The sequence below is a fragment of the Vigna umbellata genome, chromosome 9 (assembly GCF_029865625.1).
Source record: "Vigna umbellata cultivar VRB3 chromosome 9, Vumbellata_1.0, whole genome shotgun sequence".
NCBI classification, from domain to species: Eukaryota; Viridiplantae; Streptophyta; class Magnoliopsida; order Fabales; family Fabaceae; genus Vigna; species Vigna umbellata.
In genome coordinates this window covers 8,861,552-8,883,008 of record NC_142173.1, presented here as the reverse complement: position 1 = coordinate 8,883,008, position 21,457 = coordinate 8,861,552, and the positions used below count along the sequence as shown (strand labels likewise).

General features: G+C 35.2%; 2 protein-coding genes across 3 annotated transcripts; one reads left to right on the top strand and one right to left on the bottom strand.

Annotated features, from left to right (window-relative positions):
• The first annotated feature begins 6,177 nt into the window (after positions 1-6,177).
• On the top strand, positions 6,178-13,818 carry TAT7 (Tyrosine transaminase family protein). 2 transcript variants are annotated; one of them, XM_088098666.1, is made up of 8 exons: positions 6,430-6,554; positions 7,152-7,182; positions 7,696-8,035; positions 8,145-8,363; positions 12,276-12,335; positions 12,812-12,967; positions 13,067-13,160; positions 13,545-13,818. In XM_088098666.1, the coding sequence occupies exons 1-8, from the start codon at positions 6,515-6,517 to the stop codon at positions 13,661-13,663; spliced, it is 1,059 nt and encodes a 352-aa protein (XP_087954792.1). In that variant the 5' UTR covers positions 6,430-6,514; the 3' UTR covers positions 13,664-13,818. The 2 variants fall into 2 exon arrangements, with proteins under 2 accessions (XP_087954791.1, XP_087954792.1); XM_088098665.1 differs by lacking the exon at positions 7,152-7,182 and having other exon boundaries at positions 6,178-6,554.
• A 3,545-nt stretch (positions 13,819-17,363) lies between these two features.
• Positions 17,364-17,986, bottom strand: LOC148192467 (uncharacterized). Its single transcript, XM_088099208.1, has 3 exons — positions 17,963-17,986; positions 17,625-17,884; positions 17,364-17,550 (listed from the first exon to the last, which is right to left on the bottom strand). Exons 1-3 carry the CDS (start codon positions 17,984-17,986, stop codon positions 17,364-17,366), a joined length of 471 nt encoding a protein of 156 aa, XP_087955334.1.
• Positions 17,987-21,457: the final 3,471 nt, after the last annotated feature.

Below are 21,457 nucleotides of genomic sequence, written 5' to 3'. Positions count from 1 at the left end.
TATTATTTTTGTTTTATGAGCCCGACAAGGATTGACCTTGTTCTACGTATATCTATTTATGATGGAAAATCAAGGATCTTGTAGTTCTTTGTCTAGAAAAAGGTTTGTAAATTTGTTTGAAAATTATTATGAATTGTTTTAGATTTTTGAAAAGTAAACCCGACAAGGATTGACCTTGCTCATACGTATCTCCATTCATGATGAAAAACCAGGGATCACGTAGATCTGGTAAAAAAAATGGTTTACTTAACAATATTGTCACTTTTTGGTTTTAAATATTTTTTATTTTTTTATTTTAAGAATGATGGGAAAAAAGAAAAGAAATCGGCGGTACTTATACCCTTTATTTTATTTTTTATTCCCCTTGAGCAACAAATCCTGGAGGTTGCTCCATATAAATCTCTTCTTGCAAATCTTCGTTAAAGAATGTATTTTTGACATCCAATTGATAAAGAGGTCATTATTGAGTAGCCGCCATGGTTACAAAAAATCGAACAGATATCATCTTTGCCACTAAAGGAAAAATATCACCTTAATCCAACCCAAAAATTTGTTTGTAACCTTTGGCCACAAGACGAGCTTTGAGGCGATCAATAATTTCATCAGGACCAACTTTGATAGCAAAAACCCACCTACAACAAACAACAAATTTTCTAGATGTTTATGGGACAAGCTCTTAAGTTCCACTATTCTGAAGAGCACTTAGTTCATCTAGCATGGCCGGGCGCCAATTAGGATGGTCTAAGGCATTAGTAACAAATTTTGGGATGGTCACAGAAGAAATAAACGAAAGGCAAGTATAAAAAGGTGAAATCAATCTATGATAACTTAAAGTAATATAATGTGGAGTGGGATTACAAGTAGAACGTAGACATTTTCAGATGACAACTGGAAGGGTAGACTTAGTTGTCAAAGCCAGAGGAGATAAAGTAGTTGACACTTGAATTGAGTCACTTGGTGGTTGTTGAGAAACACTTGGTGGACTAGGCACAATTGGAGGAGCACAAATAATAGGAATACTGATAGTATTGGAAGAAGACATATCAGAAGAAGAATGATCGTTAAAATAAAAAGAAGACTCACTGAAGGTGACATATGCAAAAACAAAATAACAATTAAGAGAAGGAGAATCCTTTCTTTGATCTATTAAAGCCTAAAAGAACACATTTGTGTGATTGAAGAGCTAACTTATCAAGACTAGGACTATAATTATGAACAAAACATGCAGACCTAAAAATTTTACAAGTAAAGGGTGAAGGGGTTGATAAGATAACAACCAATAAGAATAGCATCACCCCAAATTTATTGAGGAATGTTAAGATGAATTAAAAGAGTGCGAGTTGTTTCAATAAGATGTATATTTTTGTGCTTAGCCACCTCATTTTGTTGAGGTGTATAAGCACATGAAGTTTGATGGAGAATACCATGAGAAGCCATGAATTATTTAAAAGAATGAGAAAAATATTCACGACCAATATCACTACCCAAAGTTTGAATATAAACACCGAATTGAATTTTAATTTCATTGTAAAAGGTTTTCAAAATATACAATAAATCAGAACGATTTTTCATTAAAAATATCCAAGTGCATATGGAATAATCATCAATAAAAGTAACTAAATATTTAAAACCTAAATTAGACTTAATAGGAGTAGGTCCCCAAATGTCAAAATGGATTAAGACAAAAGGAGATGAAGCACGTTGTGAGACACTACGAGAAAAAGAACTGTGAATATGTTTTTCTAATTGACACGAATCACAAACCAAATTGCACAACTTGGATAATCTTGGAACAAGTTATTGCAATTTGACAAGATTGGGATGACCTGACTAAGAATGAAAAAGAGATGGAGACTCCATGACTGCCAACATGTGTAGAGTGACGAAGATGATAAAGACCATGAGACTCACATCTGGTGCCAATCACCTATCTCAAACTTCGGTCCTATAAACAAACAAAATCTTTGTTAAAAGAAATATCACAATCAAGAGAACAAGTTAGACGACTAATGAATAATATGTTAAAAGGAGACATAGGGACATAAAGAACATTATCAATGGATAAAACAGGAAAATGTTAAAAGTACCAACACCATGAGCTAAAACTCTAGATCCATCAGCCATTGTAACAGATGGTAAAAGATTCAGAGATGACAAAGAGGAAAACAAAGATTTGTTACCAATAATGTGATCTATGACTCCTGAGTCAAGAACCCAAGAGCTAAGAGAAGAAGATGGAGTCAGACCAATAAAAAATGTACCTGTGTGTTCTAAAAATGCAGTGGAACATGTTGTTGATCCTTATACCATTTGAGAAATTTATTGAAAATAACAGAATTGTCTCTAATATTACATGAAGGAGGATCCTCAGTAAGTGATTGTGAGGGAGGAGCAACTTGACAATAGCAACAAATCTAAGAGGGTGACCAGGTAATGCATAACAACTGTCAATCTTGTGGCTTAGCTTGCTATTGTGATCACACTTGATACGTCATTTTTTCGACTTGCGAGAGTGATTACAGTCATGACATTGATATGCCAATGTAGAGGAAGCAGATGTATCATTGATGGGTTTACTAGTTATACTCAAACGAGTGGAACAAGTAGAAGTCAAAGTGGGAACAACAGGTGAACCCAAAATCTGATCACGAATATGAGAATATTCATCAACAAGGTCGTGCCCTGTCAATAACATGAAGAACTTTGACCGTTGCTATATTTCTTAGGCCAGAGTAAAGGTAGGACACAATAGTTCATTAAATTCATGAGAAAGAGCATAATTTTTACCCATATATTCAGTCATAGAGTTCTGATGTCGAGGAACAACAATGTTGAAAAGATCATAACAAACACCATAAAGACGTTGAGTATCATTGGTGTATAATAATTTGGTGTCTTTCTAAATTTCAAAACATGTTTTGTGAGAATGAAAAATTTGTTTTAAAAAAGAGTGAAGGGTACCCTTGAAAACAATACATAATTGAGCATCAATTTTCAACTAACGGGTAACCGTAGCGGAATTAGTAATTGTTACGTTCTGAGTAATATGATCAACATACCCTTAACTCTTAAGCCAAAGTTTAATGTCTGATGTCCAAGTCGCATAATTAGTGTCATCTAACTTATCGATACATAAATGCACATTGACATGGTTAGTATATATGGACGAGTCAAACGTACTGGTGATAGGGTCAGACGTACTAGTGATAGAAGAGAGGTCAGAAGCCATGACGAGTAAGAGAAAGTAAAAACTAAAAACCCGAAGGAGGCCCAATCAACTTAACCAAGCTAGATTTAGAGAGAGGAGGTTGCGACAAGTCCAAAGGTGATCGACACTAGAGACAACGACACACATGCAACCATGAGCGACTACAAAGTATAGCGAAAGTGAACTGTGCTCGTGAGAGCGTGTCTAGACCTCAATAGTAGCAATTTAGACCGTGTTGTGGTCGCTTGGCCAAGACGAGCAAAATCATGGTCCTTGGTTGAAACTGATGTTCCGACAAAGGTGACCGCGACAACAACAGTGATAGTGACAACAACAATGACTCTAACAGCGACAACGGCGGTTGTAGTGGGCAAGGACAACAGACATTTTTCGAAAGAACCTTAAACACTATATATCATGTTGAATATAGTGAAAAACTATATATGAGATTAATCTTCCTTGTGTTAAAAATATAGATAGGGTCTTGAATTTATAATAAAATAAATATAAGCTAAGTCCAAAATACAAATAAGAAATAATAACAAATTAATTAAAAATAAATATAAAATAAATTTAAAATATTGAAAATCGTACCTCGATAAAAAGAAATTCTATGTAAATTTCATATTCTATTTTAATATGTTTTGTTAAATTTATAATGTTATCTATGGGATTACTAGTATTAATTTATTTAAGATAAGTATTAAATATTTATATTAATAAAAATCAAGATGAGTTTACTATGTTAAAAAATAATTTAATTAAATTCAGTTAAATTTAAAATTTAATTTTTAATAAAACCTATTTTTTAGTATTTGAATTACTTTTAAACTTAATTTCTAATTTATTTTCTAATTCCATTCAAAATTTCAAAACCATTCCTAATATTAGTTTTTTTATTTAGTCTTTTAGTTTTTTAAAATATTAAAATTGTTCCTTTTTTTAATTTGGTTGTTCGCTGATTTTTTTATTTGATTACGAAGGATGGTCTAAGAAGAATAAACAGATTTTGGTAGATAAAGAAGAAAAATAGATGATTGATTGAAAATTAACAGACGAGCGAATAGTCAAAATGATCAAGTTGAACGTCTTTAAAAAATTAAAGGTTAAACTCCTTTAGTTGTCTCTATTTATGTAGAGTTTTCTTAAAATTTCCAATTGAGTCATAAATAGCGCTAATTTGAGTCAATTAGATCCCTACCGTTAAATTGATTTAACGGAGTTAAATTTTTGATGAGGTGGAATATTGACATGACTAGTTTTTGAAACGTGGAAAAGAAACATTTTAATTTCTTTTTACTCTCTCTACATTATTCCTAGCCCTACCTTATGCCTCGTCAACGGTGCGGTGGGCCTTCTCCGCTAGCAAATGCAAGCGGTTGGAGGTTTGTCAAATCGTATTGCTCAGGGAGCGTTTCTGAGAAGCGATTCGCGGACGTAATCAGCCGCTCGAAATGATCTTGTATGTCTGAGTTTTGTCCCAGATCTTGTGGAAGTTTCCCGGTGAAGCTGTTGTTGAAGAGTTTCAGGTGATGCAGGTTGGGATTTGAAGCTAAAATTTCAGGAATTCCCCCTCCCCCCAAGAAGGTTGTCATTTAGGTTGATAGAATAGAGATGTAAAGAGGCTATTGCATGTGGTAGTTCCCTGTGAGAGTGTTCTGAGAGAGGACCAAGAGAATTAAACTACTGAGGTTTCCTAAACCTTAAAGTAATTCACCGGAAAGCTGATTTTCAAATAGTTCAATTTGTTCAATGTTTTTCAGACCTGAAATGTTGTTTGGATATTGCCGGACAAACCATTTTTTGATAAGTCCAAGTTTTTGAGTGAGGTGAGGTTACCGATAGTGGGTGAAGGAGCCGGCGAAGCTTTAGGCGGCGCCAAATCTCAATCTCCGACTGGTTCACCCTAACGCTGTCAGTGGTTTTGGTTTCTACCTTCTCTAGGGGTTTCAATTGTAGGCTTTGAATTGAAATTGGTTTTATGGAGATTTGAAAGTCTCGCGTTTTATGTCTAGCGTGATTTAGGGTTCGTGACTAATTTAGGGGTTTTCAGATTTGTGATTTTGTTTTCTCTTTACAGGTTTCAAATGGTTTAATGGAGAAGAAAATAGATGATGATGAGTTCGGTTGCGTGCGAAGAGCTTGAGCACTGGTTACGTTGGCCGATTTGCCTTCATGGTGTGGATGGAAGGAGATGAACTAAAGTGAACATGGCAGAGTCACGATTTTGATTTTGTGGTTACTTGATTGCAGGTTGATGGTGAACGAAGAAGATGATGGTGGTTCTATGCAATTGGGTTCTCTGGTTCTGGATGGTGCTTGACTGTAATGGAAGATGACTTTTTTTTTTTAATTTTTTAATCAAAATGTTAAAATATTTTTAAATTTCCTGTAGAGTTATGTGAATGTCAGGTTTAAAAAAACATGCCACGTCAACTTCCAACCTCATAAAAAACTTAACCCTGTTAAACCAAATTTAACGGCAAGGATCAAATTGATTCAAATTAGCAGGACTCAATTGAGAATTTTAAAAGAACGGGGATCGAACCGAAAATTCTACATAAATAGAGACAACTAAAGGAGTTTAACCAAAACTAAAGGATTAAATTTCATGATTATAAAAATCTAAAAAATTAAATTTAATATTTTTGAAAAACAAAAGACTAAATTTAATACTTTTAAAATATTAAACGATTAAATTGAAAAAATCGATAATTATTATTATTTTTTAAATTCAAATGAAATTAAAGAAACAAATTAGAAATTAAGTATCTTTTTATTCCTTCTTGTGACCGTACCAAAACAATAAAGCGATAGTAAATGTGAGATGTCAAGTTGACATGTTAGCCAAGATGATTAGGTTTCTTCCACATAATTTGCTAAAGAAAACCATTAAGGTATATTTTGACACGTAACAAGGTTTGTACGACTGTCACGCAACTATATAAACCGCCAAAACCTTTGTTTCCATGCTCAGAGAAACCACATAACGTGTGGTGTGTGGGAAACTAAACTCAGAATTCTCCACTCGGCCTTCACAAATCCGAACAAGGCAGAGGCTTCAGAGCATGGACAACAACTGCAGCAACATCATCCACCACCAGCATCATGAAACCAGAGCAACTTCCACCATCACCATTAAGGGCATTCTCAGCCTTCTAATGGAAAACATTGATGAGAATTTGGATGGTGGAAGCAAGAGAGTTATTTCTCTGGGTATGGGTGACCCAACACTCACCACATTATTCCACACACCTAAGGTTGTTGAAGAAGCTGTTGCTGACTCTCTTCACTCTCACAAGTTTCATGGCTATGCTCCCACTGCTGGTCTGCTCCAGGCTAGAATGTAATGCTATTCTCTTTGCCTCTCTCTTTTGGGATTTCAGAATATTCATTCTAGCCCTGTTCATGTTTGAGAGAATGCCCAACTTGGTGGTCCATAACTTGTTTGCAATTGTATTGGTCTTTCAAAAACTTCTGTGACCCTATTAATGTCTCTTTGGAATCTCAATCTTTTTTAGCCTTGGCTTTATTGTTGCTTACTTTTCTGAGAATCTTAATTTGTCTCTCCCAAATTTACATGCAACCAAATCTAGAGACAAACTTCTTCATAAATGAGTTTCTTTATCTTCTCTGAGTTTTTGGTCTTGAAGCGTTTCTGTACTGATATTACTGTGTGTTTTTAAGAGCAACAACACAATAACAAGTTGAAAATCCAAATTTTTATTTTATGTATAAATAAGTTAAAAATAAAAACTTATGCACAAAAACTAATTTTAATTCATGAAAAAGTTTACTTTATTTCTTTGATTTTCTTTTTCTAAAAGTGTTTAGGGATAACATTGTTCTTAATTAGTCTACTTTTAGAGAATTACTATTTTTATGCTTATGTGGATATTGATGATCGTTTTGGTAGGTTCTGACTTTGGCTCACCGTTTTCAGGTTTCCATCAAATTCTGTCCAGTGTGAAATTGTATGGCATTTGTTCTTGGCGTTTTCTTTATGATTTTGCATTTGGTCATGTGGTTCGGTAACTTTATGGAAAATCGTTTTTGGGTACTATTATTACACTAGACGCCATTTGCTTATTTCAGATTTTGTTCTTTGTTTCGTTCCCTGTTTCTTTCATGTTTATCAGTATATTCAATATCTGAAACTACTTTTTCAACATTTTTTTTTGTTATTGAATAACATTTTTTCTGCTGGTAAATAGCGAGTTCAAATGGGACCAGGATCAGTTTCATTCAACAAACATGGTTTCATTGCACTATTCGCATAAACGTGTTCTTTTGGTTGTCACTGAACTTTAAACATGCCCAATAATTTTTCTTCAATGCATATTTTTTTTTCTGCAGTTCCTATGAAATTTTATAAGTAACTAAGAAATAAAGTCATGTCGTTGTTTGTTTTGTTTCATCTATCTATATTTATACTACCTTATTCTAAAATTGAATACCTTCTAAAGTTAGTTTCTTGTTGGTGACAGAGCAATTGCTGAATATCTATCTCGTGACCTTCCTTACCAGTTATCAAGTGATGATGTTTTCATCACTTCTGGATGCACACAAGCCATTGATGTTTCAGTGGCGATGCTTGCTCGCCCCGGTGCAAACATCTTGCTTCCAAGGCCAGGCTTCCCAATCTATGAACTCAGTGCTGCATTTAGAGGGGTTGAAGTGAGGCATTACAATCTGCTTCCAGAGAAAGGTTGGGAGGTTGATCTAGATGCTGTTGAAGCTCTTGCTGATCAGAATACGGTTGCATTGGTGATCATAAATCCTGGGAATCCTTGTGGTAATGTGTACAGTTACCATCATTTGGAAAAGGTTTGTTCTTTCTTATTTGCCTAACATAATAGGTTTCTTATGAGATTATGTTTCTGAAAGTTAACAGTATTAACAGGAGTTATTGAAATTGTTTGTGTCTTGGACTTAGATTGCTGAAACTGCAAAACGGGTTGGAACAATTGTGATTTCTGATGAAGTATATGGTCATCTTGCATTTGGGGCAAAGCCATTTGTGCCAATGGGAGTTTTTGGCTCAGTTGTTCCTGTTCTCACTCTTGGCTCACTGTCTAAGAGATGGATAGTTCCTGGATGGAGGCTTGGTTGGTTCGTAACAAATGATCCATCTGGCACTTTTAGAGAACCAAAGGTTCGCGTCTTCCTACTCTGTTAGCTCACCTTTTAATCTTTTTTAGTCTTCCTACTTGAATAGTTACACTTCAATTAGAGACAAATACATTAGTTAATGTGAGAAGATCTTTAACTCATCTTATAACCGATATGTGATTAATGGTCTTAGGGATGGGAATGAAGATTTTTCCAGTATGTTTGTTGATGATCTATGCAGTTCTTTATTTTATACGTGTTGAACTACCTTTGATTATTTCCTATTTGATTGCTTCATTCTTCAGTACTAATATACATTGAAGTTTCAATACTTGACTCTTACTTAATATAACATTTCAAAAATGAAAAATAAATAAATTTGTTTCTACTTCTAAATTCTACATTGCAATAATTGACTTTCAAATTATGTCTTCGGTGAAAATCACATAAGATCGTCTACGAGGAGCGTCTAATAGTTTTAAGTTTAGACAGAATGTCTAATGCATGTATTAATTAATGTTTAGGCTTAATTGTCTTAGTGATTTTGTGTTAGTAAGTGTCCTAGGTTCTATATATAGAGAAAGATTTATGTGCATAGTAAATATACTATATTTATAGACTGTGTATAGAACCTTCCAATGAATACAATTTTCTTTTGTTCTATCTTGTTCTTCTGTTTTTTTTTTGTTATTGTTGATTTGGACCCAATGATTGGTAACGTCTATGTGAATAAGAAGAAGAATGTCAAAAAGTGTAAGCTTGAAGACATGGTCATCAAGTTTGACAGGGAGAACAACTTCGGACTGTGGAGAGGTGAACATGCCAACATCATTATCTCAAATGGAGAAGGATGACATGATTAACAAAGATAGAAGTTTCATAATTCTATGTCTTGGAGATAAGACACCTATGAGAGTTTTGAACGAAAAGCCTATTGCATCAATGTGGATGAAACTTTAGTCACTGTATACGACTAAATCTTTGACACAAAGCAACAAATGTATTCATTTAGGATAAATGAGTCATGAATGATGGTGGACCAACTAGCAAATTTTAATTAGATCGTAGATGATATGAAAACAAAACTTTTTTGACATAAAGCAACAAATGTATTCATTCAGGATAAATGAGTCATGAATGATGGTGGACCAACTAGCAAATTTTAATTAGATTGTAGACGATCTGAAAACAAAACTTATCTTAATGTCTTGTTGAGGACGTTTAAGAATTTTAAAACACTGTTTTTGAGAAGGAACATACTATTAGATTGGAGGAGGTGCATACCTAAATTAGGACTAAGGAGCTATGCAGGCTTCAAGAGTTAAAGCAAATGATAGTGCATTGAGTTTGAATGTCTCAAAGTCAATGGTAAGAAAAAGAAAGAGTGGAAAGGGAAGAAGCCAACAAATTATTCATTTGATGATAAGGCATATAAAAGTCTTCAATGCTAGAATTCAATAAGAAAGATCACTTCAAGGTAAATAGTTAGAGAAGGAGATGTATGAGAAAGGTAAAAATTCTCATTTCAAGAGGGAATTTGCTAATGTTGCAATATGGTCTAATAGTTATGAGCGTATTGGGAGGTTGGTGGCATCTGTGTTAGATATACAGTGTTTTAGATATACAGATGCTCTAAGTCATGAACTCAAGGTGCACTTATCACATGTAAAAAGAGAGTGATTTTTCTGGGGACAAGGAAGCTTGTAAGGTGAAATGCAAGTAAGTGGTCAATCAGGTTAAAGATATTTGACAATTGGGAGATTGTCTTGCAAATAAGGTATGTTCTAAAACTCAAGAGAAATCTTTTTTTCAATCAACATGTTTGATTTTATGGGTTTGACAACCAAGATTGAACAAGGTATGATAAATATTCTAAAAAGAGAGTCTATAGTTGCCAATAGGGTGAAAAAAAAGTCTTTATATTTTAGACGATTCAATAGTGATCATGCATGCATATGTGGCTAGGAGATGATGCAATAAAAGGTGAAGTTGTGGCACCTAAGGTTGGGAACATAAGTGAAAGGGGTTTGGTGGAGCTTGGCAAGCAAAACCTACTTGGAGGAGTTGGAGTTTTGTAATCACTGAGTCCTTGAGCCCTTGGAAAGTCTGAGATTGAAGTTTGAGATTGGTAAGCATGTGTTCAGCAGACCGTTTGAGTATTATCATGCAGACTCGTGCAATCCAATATGAGCTCAGACTTGTGTGGGAAGGCCTTTTTTCTCACTATCATAGATGATCACCTTAGAATGGTTTGGATCTTGAAAAGTAAGATTGAAACTATTTAGAGATTTAAGAAGTGACACACCCTAATGAGTAATCAAAAGGGGACCAAAAGATAAAAGGTTCAAAGCCCAACACCTTCAAAAGGCTAAAAGAATGTTTTAGGAGGTCAATAATGGAGGTTTGCCCAGAAGAAGAAGGGAATACTAGTTGTGGAGAAACAAATATTCGATGAGACTCTGGGTAGAGGTTTTACACAAGTGGAAGTAGATTATAATGAAATCTGCTTACATGTGGTAAAACACTCTTCAATAAGGATTTTGGTATTAAATGTTAACCAATACAATCTGGTGTTGGAACAACTGGACGTGAAGAGAACTTTTTTGTGTGGAATCTTGGAGGAGACTGTTTATATACAATAGCCAGAGGGGTTTGTGGAAGATCAAGGAAAGTTGTGTGTATTGAAGAAATCTTTGTAATGCTTGAAATAGACTCTATGATAGTGGTTTAGAATTCAATAACTTCCTAAGGGAGACATGATTCCAGAGGAGCAGTTTATGATAGCTATGTCTATCTCAACAAGGATACTTGAAGAAGGTGGTTGGAAGGTATAGGACACGAGTCTAAGCTTATGATTACTCCTTTAGGTAGTAATTCAAATCTTTCATTTACCTAAGCTCCTAACTCTAAGAACAATGGTAGAGAGATGGAGACTATTTCATATGCTAATGGAGTAGGGAGAATAATGTATGGATGGTCTGTAGCTGACCGGATCTGGCACATGCTGTGATAGTCAGCACGTTTGTGGCAGATCTTAGACATGCTCATTGGGAGGCTTTTGAAGTGGGTGCTTAGGTACATGGGAATAATTGTATTTTCTGGTTTGGTATATAGATAGCCCACCATACCAAAAAATTGCTTTCTGGGTACTTTTTTACATTCTATGGAGTTGCAATTTGTTGGAAAGCCATTTTTCAATCTCTGGTGGCTTTATCTATTACTCAGGATGAGTATATCACACTTCAAAAGGGCTGAAGGAGGCATTGTGGTTGAAGGGGATGATAGTAGAGCTAAGTACTGTGCAAAAGTGTGACTATACATTGCTATAGTCAAAGTACCATCCATCTAGCGGATCATTTGATCTACCACAAGAGGATCAAACACATAAGTGCTAGACTGCACTTTATGATAGACCTAGTTGAGTTTCGAGAGGTCAGGATATGAACGCAGTATAGGAGAAGGATATGAAGGTAGTATTGGAGGAGAATTTTTCGGATGTGTTTATAAATTCTTTACTAAGATCGAGATTCAAAGTGTTCTGGAGTTGATTAATTTTATCTTTGAGGATAAAGGAAGTTGATGTTGAAGGTCTTCCATGATTTGGAGTCAAGGTAAAGAATTGTGATAATTGGTTCTCAAATCATGGGTTCGTGAAGAGCACAAAAGGTCGTCTACTATGCGAGTTGTCTAGTAGTGTTAAGTTTAAATAGACCATCTAATGCATATACTAATTGAATTTTTAGGCTTAGTTGTCTTAGTGGTTTTCTATTATTCCATTTCTGAGGTTCTCTCTCTCTCCTTCTTTCTCTCTCTCTCTCTCTCTCTGTGTATATATATATATATATATATATATATAGAATATAATGCTTTATATGTATGGTGTATATTATTATTTGAACCCAACATTATTCAACCATCCTTATGTGATTTCATAAACCATATGTTTCCTATGCAGGTCGTTGAGCGCATTAAAAAGTATTTTGATCTTCTGGGAGGTCCACCCACTTTCATCCAGGTTTTAAAGTTTTCTCTTACACACTTATTTTCAATACATAAATGGATGCATGGCTTTTGTGGTTTGGCTAACAGCAATGTTCAAATCTAGGGAACTCGATCTCATTTAAAGCTTTGATACTACCACCCGAAATTCAAAAGTTAAAAATACAAAACAACGAAAGGAAAATGAAGTTTAAACTCAAAATTATCATAGCTTAAATTGAAAGTATGAAAATATATATGTCACATTCTCCTCTAGATTTATTTCTAGACTGAACCATTGTTGCAGAGACATGTTTTAACTGATGAAAGACTAGACTAGTATTCACTGGTCGCTGCTACCTCTGTTATTTCATCAAATTCAAGTTGTTTGGTTTGGTGCTACTATGTCAGCATTTCATCAGAATTTCTTGGTTAACCAGAATTTTCTTGCATGACAGGCAATCATATGTAACTTATTCTTGTACCTAATTGGTGACGTTTCTGGTTTTACAGGCAGCTGTACCTCAGATAATTGCAAATACTGAAGAGACTTTCTTCAATAAAACAATTGACAATTTGAGGCATACTGCAGATATATGTTGTACAGAGATAAAGGATATTCCATGCATTGTTTGCCCTTACAGACCAGAAGGGTCCATGGCTATGATGGTGAGAAACTGAATATTAATAAATTGATTGTTCTTTGGGAAGAGGATAAATGCCTTAGCAGTGGAACTCATTTATTATTTGTTCTTGAATGAAATGTAGGTGAAACTAAATCTTTCACTTCTAGAAGATATTAGTGATGATATAGACTTCTGTTTCAAACTTGCAAAAGAGGAATCTGTAATCATTCTTCCAGGTACTTTTGCAAATCCTTTATACAGAAAAATAAATTTAATCTTGAAAGGATTCAAATTTCAAAGTTTTTATCTAACTCATGAGTAAAGATAGAGTGGGACACATTTACATTTGACACACACAAGAGTAAAGTGATCATTAAAGAGTAAACTTTTGTATTTTAAAAAAAAAGAGAAAAAGAAAAGAAAAGATAGTATCAAATAAATGTAAGAAATTTATGTGTATCAAAATATCATTTTTCTTAAATCATTCTAATAAAACCAGTTTATAAGGTGAAAACAGTCTTCATTTATATTCAGTAAATTAATTTTCTCTTTGTGATGACTCTAAACAGACTTTGAAAAATTAATTTTGTAACAAAGAAAAGCATGAATTTTTTTTGCAGGAACTGCAGTTGGGCTAAAAGATTGGCTTCGTATTACCTTTGCTGCTGATCCATGTGCTCTTGGAGAGGGTATGAAAAGGATAAAGTCTTTCTGTCAAAGGCATGCAAGAAAATTGTAAAAGCATTAGTGAATCCACAAATAAATAAAATTATTAGACTAATGCTGGCCTTTTACTGCAACACTACACACGATTTGCAGATTGTATTTCAATATAGCATTCAGTCTCAGGAGATATATTGCAACATTACTAAAATACGGTATTCATATTTGTTAGATTCCAAAATATAGTATAAAACTATATAATAATCATGATAGATCAGTTAACAAAAGGAGTTAACAAAAGGAGTTAACAAAAGGGAGAAAGAGTATAAAGTCATCTTTTACCGTCATCCAAAGAAAACCATAATCATAACTTTATATATAACGCATCATAGTATCAAAACTATTTACAACACTGGTGTATCAAAAATCCACAAAGAAATTATAAACACTAAAATAGAATAGTCTAAAACACTACACATTTGCATCCCCTCCGTTTAAAACTTGTTCCACGGATACATCATCTAGCTCTATTCACACCCACCAGATGATCATCGCCACAGAAAATACACAAAGAACAAACAACAAGAAAACATGCAAAAAGGATAAGCTAGCTGAAAAAGAATCATTCATAATAATACAAACATAATATATATATACACGTTCAAACACACCACAAATTTCTCATTATTTCTCTTCCCACACACGGACTCAGGCTTGGCCAAACCTTTTAACCTCTAATATAACTGTCGAGCCATGATTAGTTCTGCACCTGTGTGGTGGAACAACTAACCCACTCAAAGTTGCCACACAAGGTTAATCCTTAAAACGCTCTTTGCCATCGTGAAGAAAGACCCCAGGCTAGGACCTCATGCTCCTCTCACGACATGACTCATCACTCTCTAATTGAGCACAAATGATAATTAGAGGTTCAGGATAACCATCGTATCAGCTTCTTATAACTTATACTAGTCCCTCTTGAAATTATCATAAGAAATTCCTCCTTGGAATTCTTTCCACAACCTGAAATCTCATATAAACAAATCTTGATATCCATATAACTCATCCATAATCGTACATAATTCCCAATTGAATCAAACATCCCTTAAAACCACATAAGATCAAAGAATAAAATAACACATCACAACTTGGACCAGTCGCTTAGCGCACACACTCGTTGAGCGACCACAGACTTCTTTCGCATAGCGACCCCATTCACTGTGCGAATCCCCTAACAGTAACCTCAGCTTCCCAACCACTCGCTTAGTGACCCATCTCGCTGGGCGAATAAAACTCCCAGTGGTACCAGACCCCAACCTCTCGCTCAACGACCCAACTCGTTGTGCGAAAGTCTAGACAATGGTCCAGACTCCCAACTCACTCGCTGAGCGCACCCATTCGCTGATCGAATAAAATTGACAGTGCTCCCAAACCTCAACCACTCGCTCAACGCACCTTCTCGTTGTGCGAATCATCAAACAGTAAGCCAACCTCCACTCGCTCAGCGAGTCTGCATAATCTGCAGCACAAATTCTGCTGAATTCCCCAACCTACCCAGAATTTACCAATTCCAAAGATTTTGTCCTACTTCTAATCTTCCTAAATTATGTTATATACCTACTTAGACTTGAACAAGTGTTTCGAAACCTTATTACCATCATTCTAAAGTGTTTACTAATCAATTCAAGCTTCAAAAACTAACAATTCACAACTTATAGACGAAATATGAATTTATCCATTTTCAGCTCAAAAGTAAGAAAAATAGAGGTCAAGACAAGTCACAATTGACCTCATTACAGATCCCAACCATTCAGATTTTCTTCAACACACCCCATCAAAATATCACTACTCAAGTTCCCAATTTTCACACAAAACTCTTATAAGTCACCACCAACCACTACTCCCACATTCTCAAACAGATTTCTCTCTACTATAATACTTTTATACAATCATCCTTCACCAATTCAACCACACACACACAATCCAATAATCATATATAACCACAATTCATATTATCATTTTCCCCCAATCAAACATGCTGACTACAACAACACACCAATCAAGCATCAAAGTTAACACACATTAAATTTCCATAATAAAACACATACTTTATAACTCAAATTAAACTAAAACACCAGCTTCCCTTACCTTTAATTTGACTGCCCAAAACTCAAAGAACGCTCCGTAGATAGTTTGCAACGCAAGGAATTTCTAAAACACCTACAAATCACCTATTGGTGATTAGAAACCAACCTTAGAACTGTAATAGAACTAAGATACAAGGAAGGGATTCTTGGTTCATGCAAAATTGAATCACCGTGCAGAATCAAGAACCCTAGAAACTAAGAAGAAAAGGGTTTTTAACTTACTGACTCAAATCCAGAAATTGATCGGTAGGAATGGTAGTCCCCAACGTCAGGATCGCCTAGACACCTCTTGATCGTCGAACAGATACTCAAAGTGTGAGAAAAGTTAGAGAGATGTGAGAGAAAGATAAGAGAATAATGTTTTTAGAGAGATAACATCTATTTAGATAATGAGACGAGCTTTAAAAAAATTTATTTATATCATAAGATTATTTTAAAATAAAATATTCGGCTCATTATTTTAATACACATATCTACTTTAATACTTTATTTTCTAGGTCCTTACACACACTAGTGCAGAAATCACTTTAGACATCCGTTATTTTGGACTTTTTACGTCCGACCCGTGTCGGACGTCTATAAGGGTGACGTTGATGGGACATCCGACCTGTTTAGTCGGACATCTATATAGACGTCCAACTTGTGAAGGTCGGACGTCTAAGACCCTGGAACGAATTTGGCCTCTTTAATTCATTAGATGTCTCTGAATACATTGACTGACGTCTATAGACGTCCGATGTTGCATTAATAGACGTCTAGGGGGTATTGTTTTTAAAAAAATTTATTTATTTTTGCAATAAAACCACACCTGAAAAGGATAAAATTGTCCCAGAACATTGTAATATTATATATCAACTCGTTTCAATTTAACAAAGTAGTAAAAAACAATCCAAAACCCAAACTATCAAAAGTTAAAGTTAAACTAAATCCAAATATGTTGAACAACAATAATAAATCTTCCTATCTATGTCCATCTTTGCAGAAGATAAGTTGTCCACTCATGTCTTATCTTCTTAATTGTGTCGTCTGGTATATAAGATGTACTGTTGAAGCGCTGCAAAATGAAGAAAGATGCATTATGTACCTATCTTACAAAAAAGTTAAGTTGTTAGAAACTAAGAATCTAAATAAGTTAAGCATCATTACCTCATTCCAGTCATCTGTAATGACAACTCGAATGATGGTCTTAATCCAAGACATGATATAGTACCCACATTCCCATGAATCTAGCTACTTGTTACACTAAAATGACAAACTAAATAGTCAAGCATTTAGATCATTCAATAACTAGTAAAATAAATTAGAACTATAAATGACTTACAACCTTTGGATACAGAACGAATACTAACTGACCTCGATTTTTACCTATTACTATATTTAAATTGAAAACACAAGGTAATATTAATATAACTATATTTATCATAAAATGCGAAGGTCAAAATGAATTTGAAACATAAAAAGAGAAACACTTACCCTTGAAGCATGTTTCTTAAGTCATTTTTCATTTTTCTGTGCAGCGAACAAAACCATACAATTTTACATTGTTTGGGAATGATGAGCATCAGCTGCCAATGAGACCTATCATGATTCATAAATAGTTAGTAAACTAATTAAGAAAACTTTAATGAAATTTTACATCAAGCAACCCATCCCATCAATGTATGGCACAAAGTATATGTCTTTGTTTGACTCAGCCATCCATGTTTCCAAATACTTTTGTTTGCTCTCAATTGTGTTACTATATGGTTGGATGGTCTGGGGTTCAACAAATTCGTACATGGAAGACCGACCTTGGTCTACAATGACTGTGTCCAAGTACCTAAACCAACAAAGTTAAGTTGTTACTAAGAATGTAAATAAGTTTAATATGGAAGACAAAATTAACTATCTTACATGCACCATAGTTGAAGGATGGAAATATTCAACATCCTGTCTCCCTCAATGATCTCTAGTGCATCATTGAATGTGATATATACTGGGACATGAGGGGGGATGCCAAATACTCTATTATCCCAGTACACTTCTAGTGGTCCTCTGTTCAACCTGGGTAATTTTGTCATGAGCTTTGCTAGAGGATCATCCTTCGCTTCAGCCACGTCATCATCTTCATCTATGTCTGACTGATGGATTGGCTGCTTGTGGGGACGTATGAACTGAACATAAAAATTTCAAAGTTATCAATAAATATTTTTAAATTTAACATACAAAGACTAATAATAAAAATATTATACCTGTGGTGTAGCAATGTGTGACATGATCAATGCTCTAGGCCAGGCTATAAATGTTCCTATGGCATCCCCAACAAAATGAATTTCTAAAGTGGGTAAGGGCACCTGAGCCTGGGGATCCCGAACCTCGTCAATTGTCACACGCACGTGCTGGGGTAATAGGGGAACACCATGCACAATCTGTCCTTCCTGAAGTACTCATCGGACAGCCACAATGCATGGGAGATCCCCATCAACCAACAACTCATACTGACCACTATGCTTAGTAGGCTCAACAACAGAGCATGATCCTGTAGTGTTGACCTTAGGTGGTGTGGGAGCTTCAGTGGGCAACCCCATGGTGGGCTGCGTCATGGAATGCAACTTCTCTTCAAGCGCTCTTTGAATTTCGTTTTGTTCTTGTAGTTGCTCCATGAATCGTTGCTCCATTGATCTCATGTTTGGTTGAGCCTTTCCTCCCACTAAAGATTCATCTTCCTCAATGGCTCCTGACTCATGGATTAAGTGGTTTTTTGTGTAGGGTCAAAGTAGTCACGAAGACCAATCGCCCCAGGAACTCCACGTACATGTCCTGCGTGCTCGGGCTTTCCAATGGCCGTTGTTAGAATATCGTCCCTACCTTGGCCAACAAATGTCCCCTGAGTTTTCTGCTCAACCAACTCATCCTGCATATAAGAAAACTTTGTAAGAAGCATGATAAATACACAATCAAACAATGCTTTGGTTTAAACTTACAATTTTTTGTGATATCAAGGCAGCTGAGGACAATATCATTCTCCCATCAGATTTAGTACGAGCAGTCTTCCATAGCTCGTACCTAGCAGGTGCAGGTGCTAGGTCGGGGGACTTAAGTCCTAAGGCCTCTGCTCGAGTCTTCCTCATCTTTTTCTCAAGTTTTGCATAACCACCTCGTGATAACACGTGTGGTGCATCATTTAGCCTTTGCCTTTCCTAGGCGGCTAACCTTTTACCCTGTGAAACCATGTATATTCATAAGTGTAAAATCATAAGGAATTGCATTAACTAAAGACTCTGTAGATGTTAACAGACAACCCTGCCAGTCGCCAGACTCTCTAGACGCACGGAATTGCATCCACTCCTCCTGTGTGAAATTTTAGTGTTCCCATGGACTCTCATGTTGTCTGTCTCCAAAGACATATACACATGTCAGTCTTGTCTTGAAATCCCTCCATCTGGTAGCTACATGGGACAACACTTTCTTTCTAAGCGGAGCAGTGTTTGGAATTTCATAATTTTTCTGTTTAAAATAAAGAACATGTTAATGACATAAACCTATAAGAGAAAAGAGAATATAAAAATTATTTTAAGTATACATACCTGAATATCTTGCCATAAAAGGTTGTTGTCGACCTCTGGGACATCCTCCCAAGAATTAAGAAGGATAGACACATGGTTTTTGCTAATACACCCAAATAACTCATAAACCTATCACCATTTGGCCCTGATGGCACACCTGATCTGGGATCAATGTCAACATGTCTCCTTTGTCCATCAACGCGTTGGGATGTCACTTCTGGCAATCGTGTGACAGATCGACGACGTCCTGATCCTGAGGTCGACATACCTGCAAAATATATAAATCAAATGTGATGAATAAGACAACATTTAAAGTGACTAAAAAAATATCACAAAACCTATTAAGATATTGTTTTCTCCTAGATCCCTTCATTGTGATCACTACGAATTGCGTGGATGTCATCGACTACGTCATCGACCTTGTCTTCAATGGGTCTTGATGCAACAGATGTTGTCTTAAGATCAAGAGAATCTTCATCATCATAGTCGTGCATTTTTTTCCTTCCAAAACTAGACCATTTTTTATTTGCTGGATCATTTACGTAGAATATTTGTCTTGCTTGGCTAGCCATAATAAATGGTTCATCAGTGTAATTCATCTTGTTGAGGTCCACCAATGTGAAACCAAAGTCATCTGTCATGACACCGGAATTGATATCAACCCATTCACACTTGAAAATTGGGACTCTAAAATTGACATAATCAACTTCCCATATTTCTTGTATTATTCCAAAATAACTCATGGATGTTGTGATTGGATTTTTGTCTTTAGAACTAGCAAAATGCACAGTCTCAGCTTGTAGTGTAACCCCACTATTTTGAACTCTACTTGTGTCATCTTCAACCTTTGTCTGAAAAGATGTATTGTTTATATAGTACCCATCATATGTAATGACATCTATGTTTGACCCGCGAGATAGCCTCAATAGACTTTCAGAAACATATGGACTCGCATAAATTTTTTTCTTAAACCATTATAAGAAGGTTTTGACATGTTCATTAAGATGTCATTTTTCACTCATTCTTGGGTATGTTGCCTTCATTTCATTAACGTGTTCAGAAATGTAAGGAATCACATCAACAATGTTGTTTAAGATGTACAAATGAGCTTGATCAACTTCTTTTCTACTAACACACTCAATTCCCACACCTCGAACACCCTTACCTTCACATTTTCCTTCATGTCTACTCTTAGGAAGACCCACTGGTTCAACACTTGGCATATAACTTGAACAAAATTCAATGGCTTCTTCTGCAAAGTATCGCTCTATGATTGAAGCTTCTGGTCGATACTGATTCTTGACATATCCCTTTAAGATCTTCATGTATCTTTCAACAGAGTACATCCACCTTAAGAAAATCGATCCACATATTCGAATTTCTTTTACTAGATGAACAATCAAATGAACCATGATATCAAAAAAAGAAGGTGGAAAATACATCTCCAATGCACACAGTATTCTTATTCCTTCATTTTCCAATTGATCTAAACCTCTAGGGTCAACAACTTTCTTGCAAATGGAATTAAAGAGCAAACTAAGATGTGTCAGAATACCTCTAACAGAAGCAGGTAATATGTCTCGAATAACAGTTGGTAACAATTGTTGCATCAATACATGAAAATTGTGAGACTTTAAACCAACTAACTTTAACTCTTGCATAGCAACAAAGTTACTAATATTTGAAGAATAACCTTGTGGAACCTTCACACTTCTTAAAGAGTTACAAAAACTTTGTTTTTCTTTTTTAGAAAGAGTGTGACATGCTGGGGGCAGATAGGTGCGTCTTCCAATTGACTGTGGATGTAACTCAGAACAGATTCCCATGTCAGCCAAATCTTGTCGTGCTTTTATTCCGTTTTTTGTCTTTCCTTTCACGTTTAATAAAATTCTAATGACACTGTCACAAACATTTTTTTCCACGTGCATGACATCTATACAATGTCTAACATCAAGTTTACACCAGTACAAAAGATTAAAAAATATTGATCATTTTTCCAAATGTTTTTTGCAAATGTACTTTTATGATGTTTTCCGAAGACAATGTCAATGTTTTTGACTTCGTTGTACACTTCTTCACCATTGTGGGGTCTGCACACAACCTCATCCTCAGCACTTCCATTAAATGATTTTTTCAATCTACGGTAAGGGTGACTACGAGTAAGGAATTTTCGATGTCTTG

What these genes read in the sequence shown, in the direction of transcription:
- TAT7 (XM_088098665.1), top strand. Translation starts at nt 6,277, where the DNA reads ATGGACAACAACTGCAGCAACATCATCCACCACCAGCATCATGAAACC. An exon ending in GTTACCATCATTTGGAAAAG is followed by an intron (nt 8,036 to 8,144) that starts GTTTGTTCTTTC and finishes TCTTGGACTTAG; the next exon opens with ATTGCTGAAACTGCAAAACG. An exon ending in ATCTGTAATCATTCTTCCAG is followed by an intron (nt 13,161 to 13,544) that starts GTACTTTTGCAA and finishes TTTTTTTTGCAG; the next exon opens with GAACTGCAGTTGGGCTAAAA.
- LOC148192467 (XM_088099208.1), bottom strand. Translation starts at nt 17,986, where the DNA reads ATGTCACACATTGCTACACCACAG. An exon ending in CACACATTGCTACACCACAG is followed by an intron (nt 17,885 to 17,962) that starts GTATAATATTTT and finishes TTTTATGTTCAG; the next exon opens with TTCATACGTCCCCACAAGCA. An exon ending in ATCCTTCAACTATGGTGCAT is followed by an intron (nt 17,551 to 17,624) that starts GTAAGATAGTTA and finishes TTGTTGGTTTAG; the next exon opens with GTACTTGGACACAGTCATTG.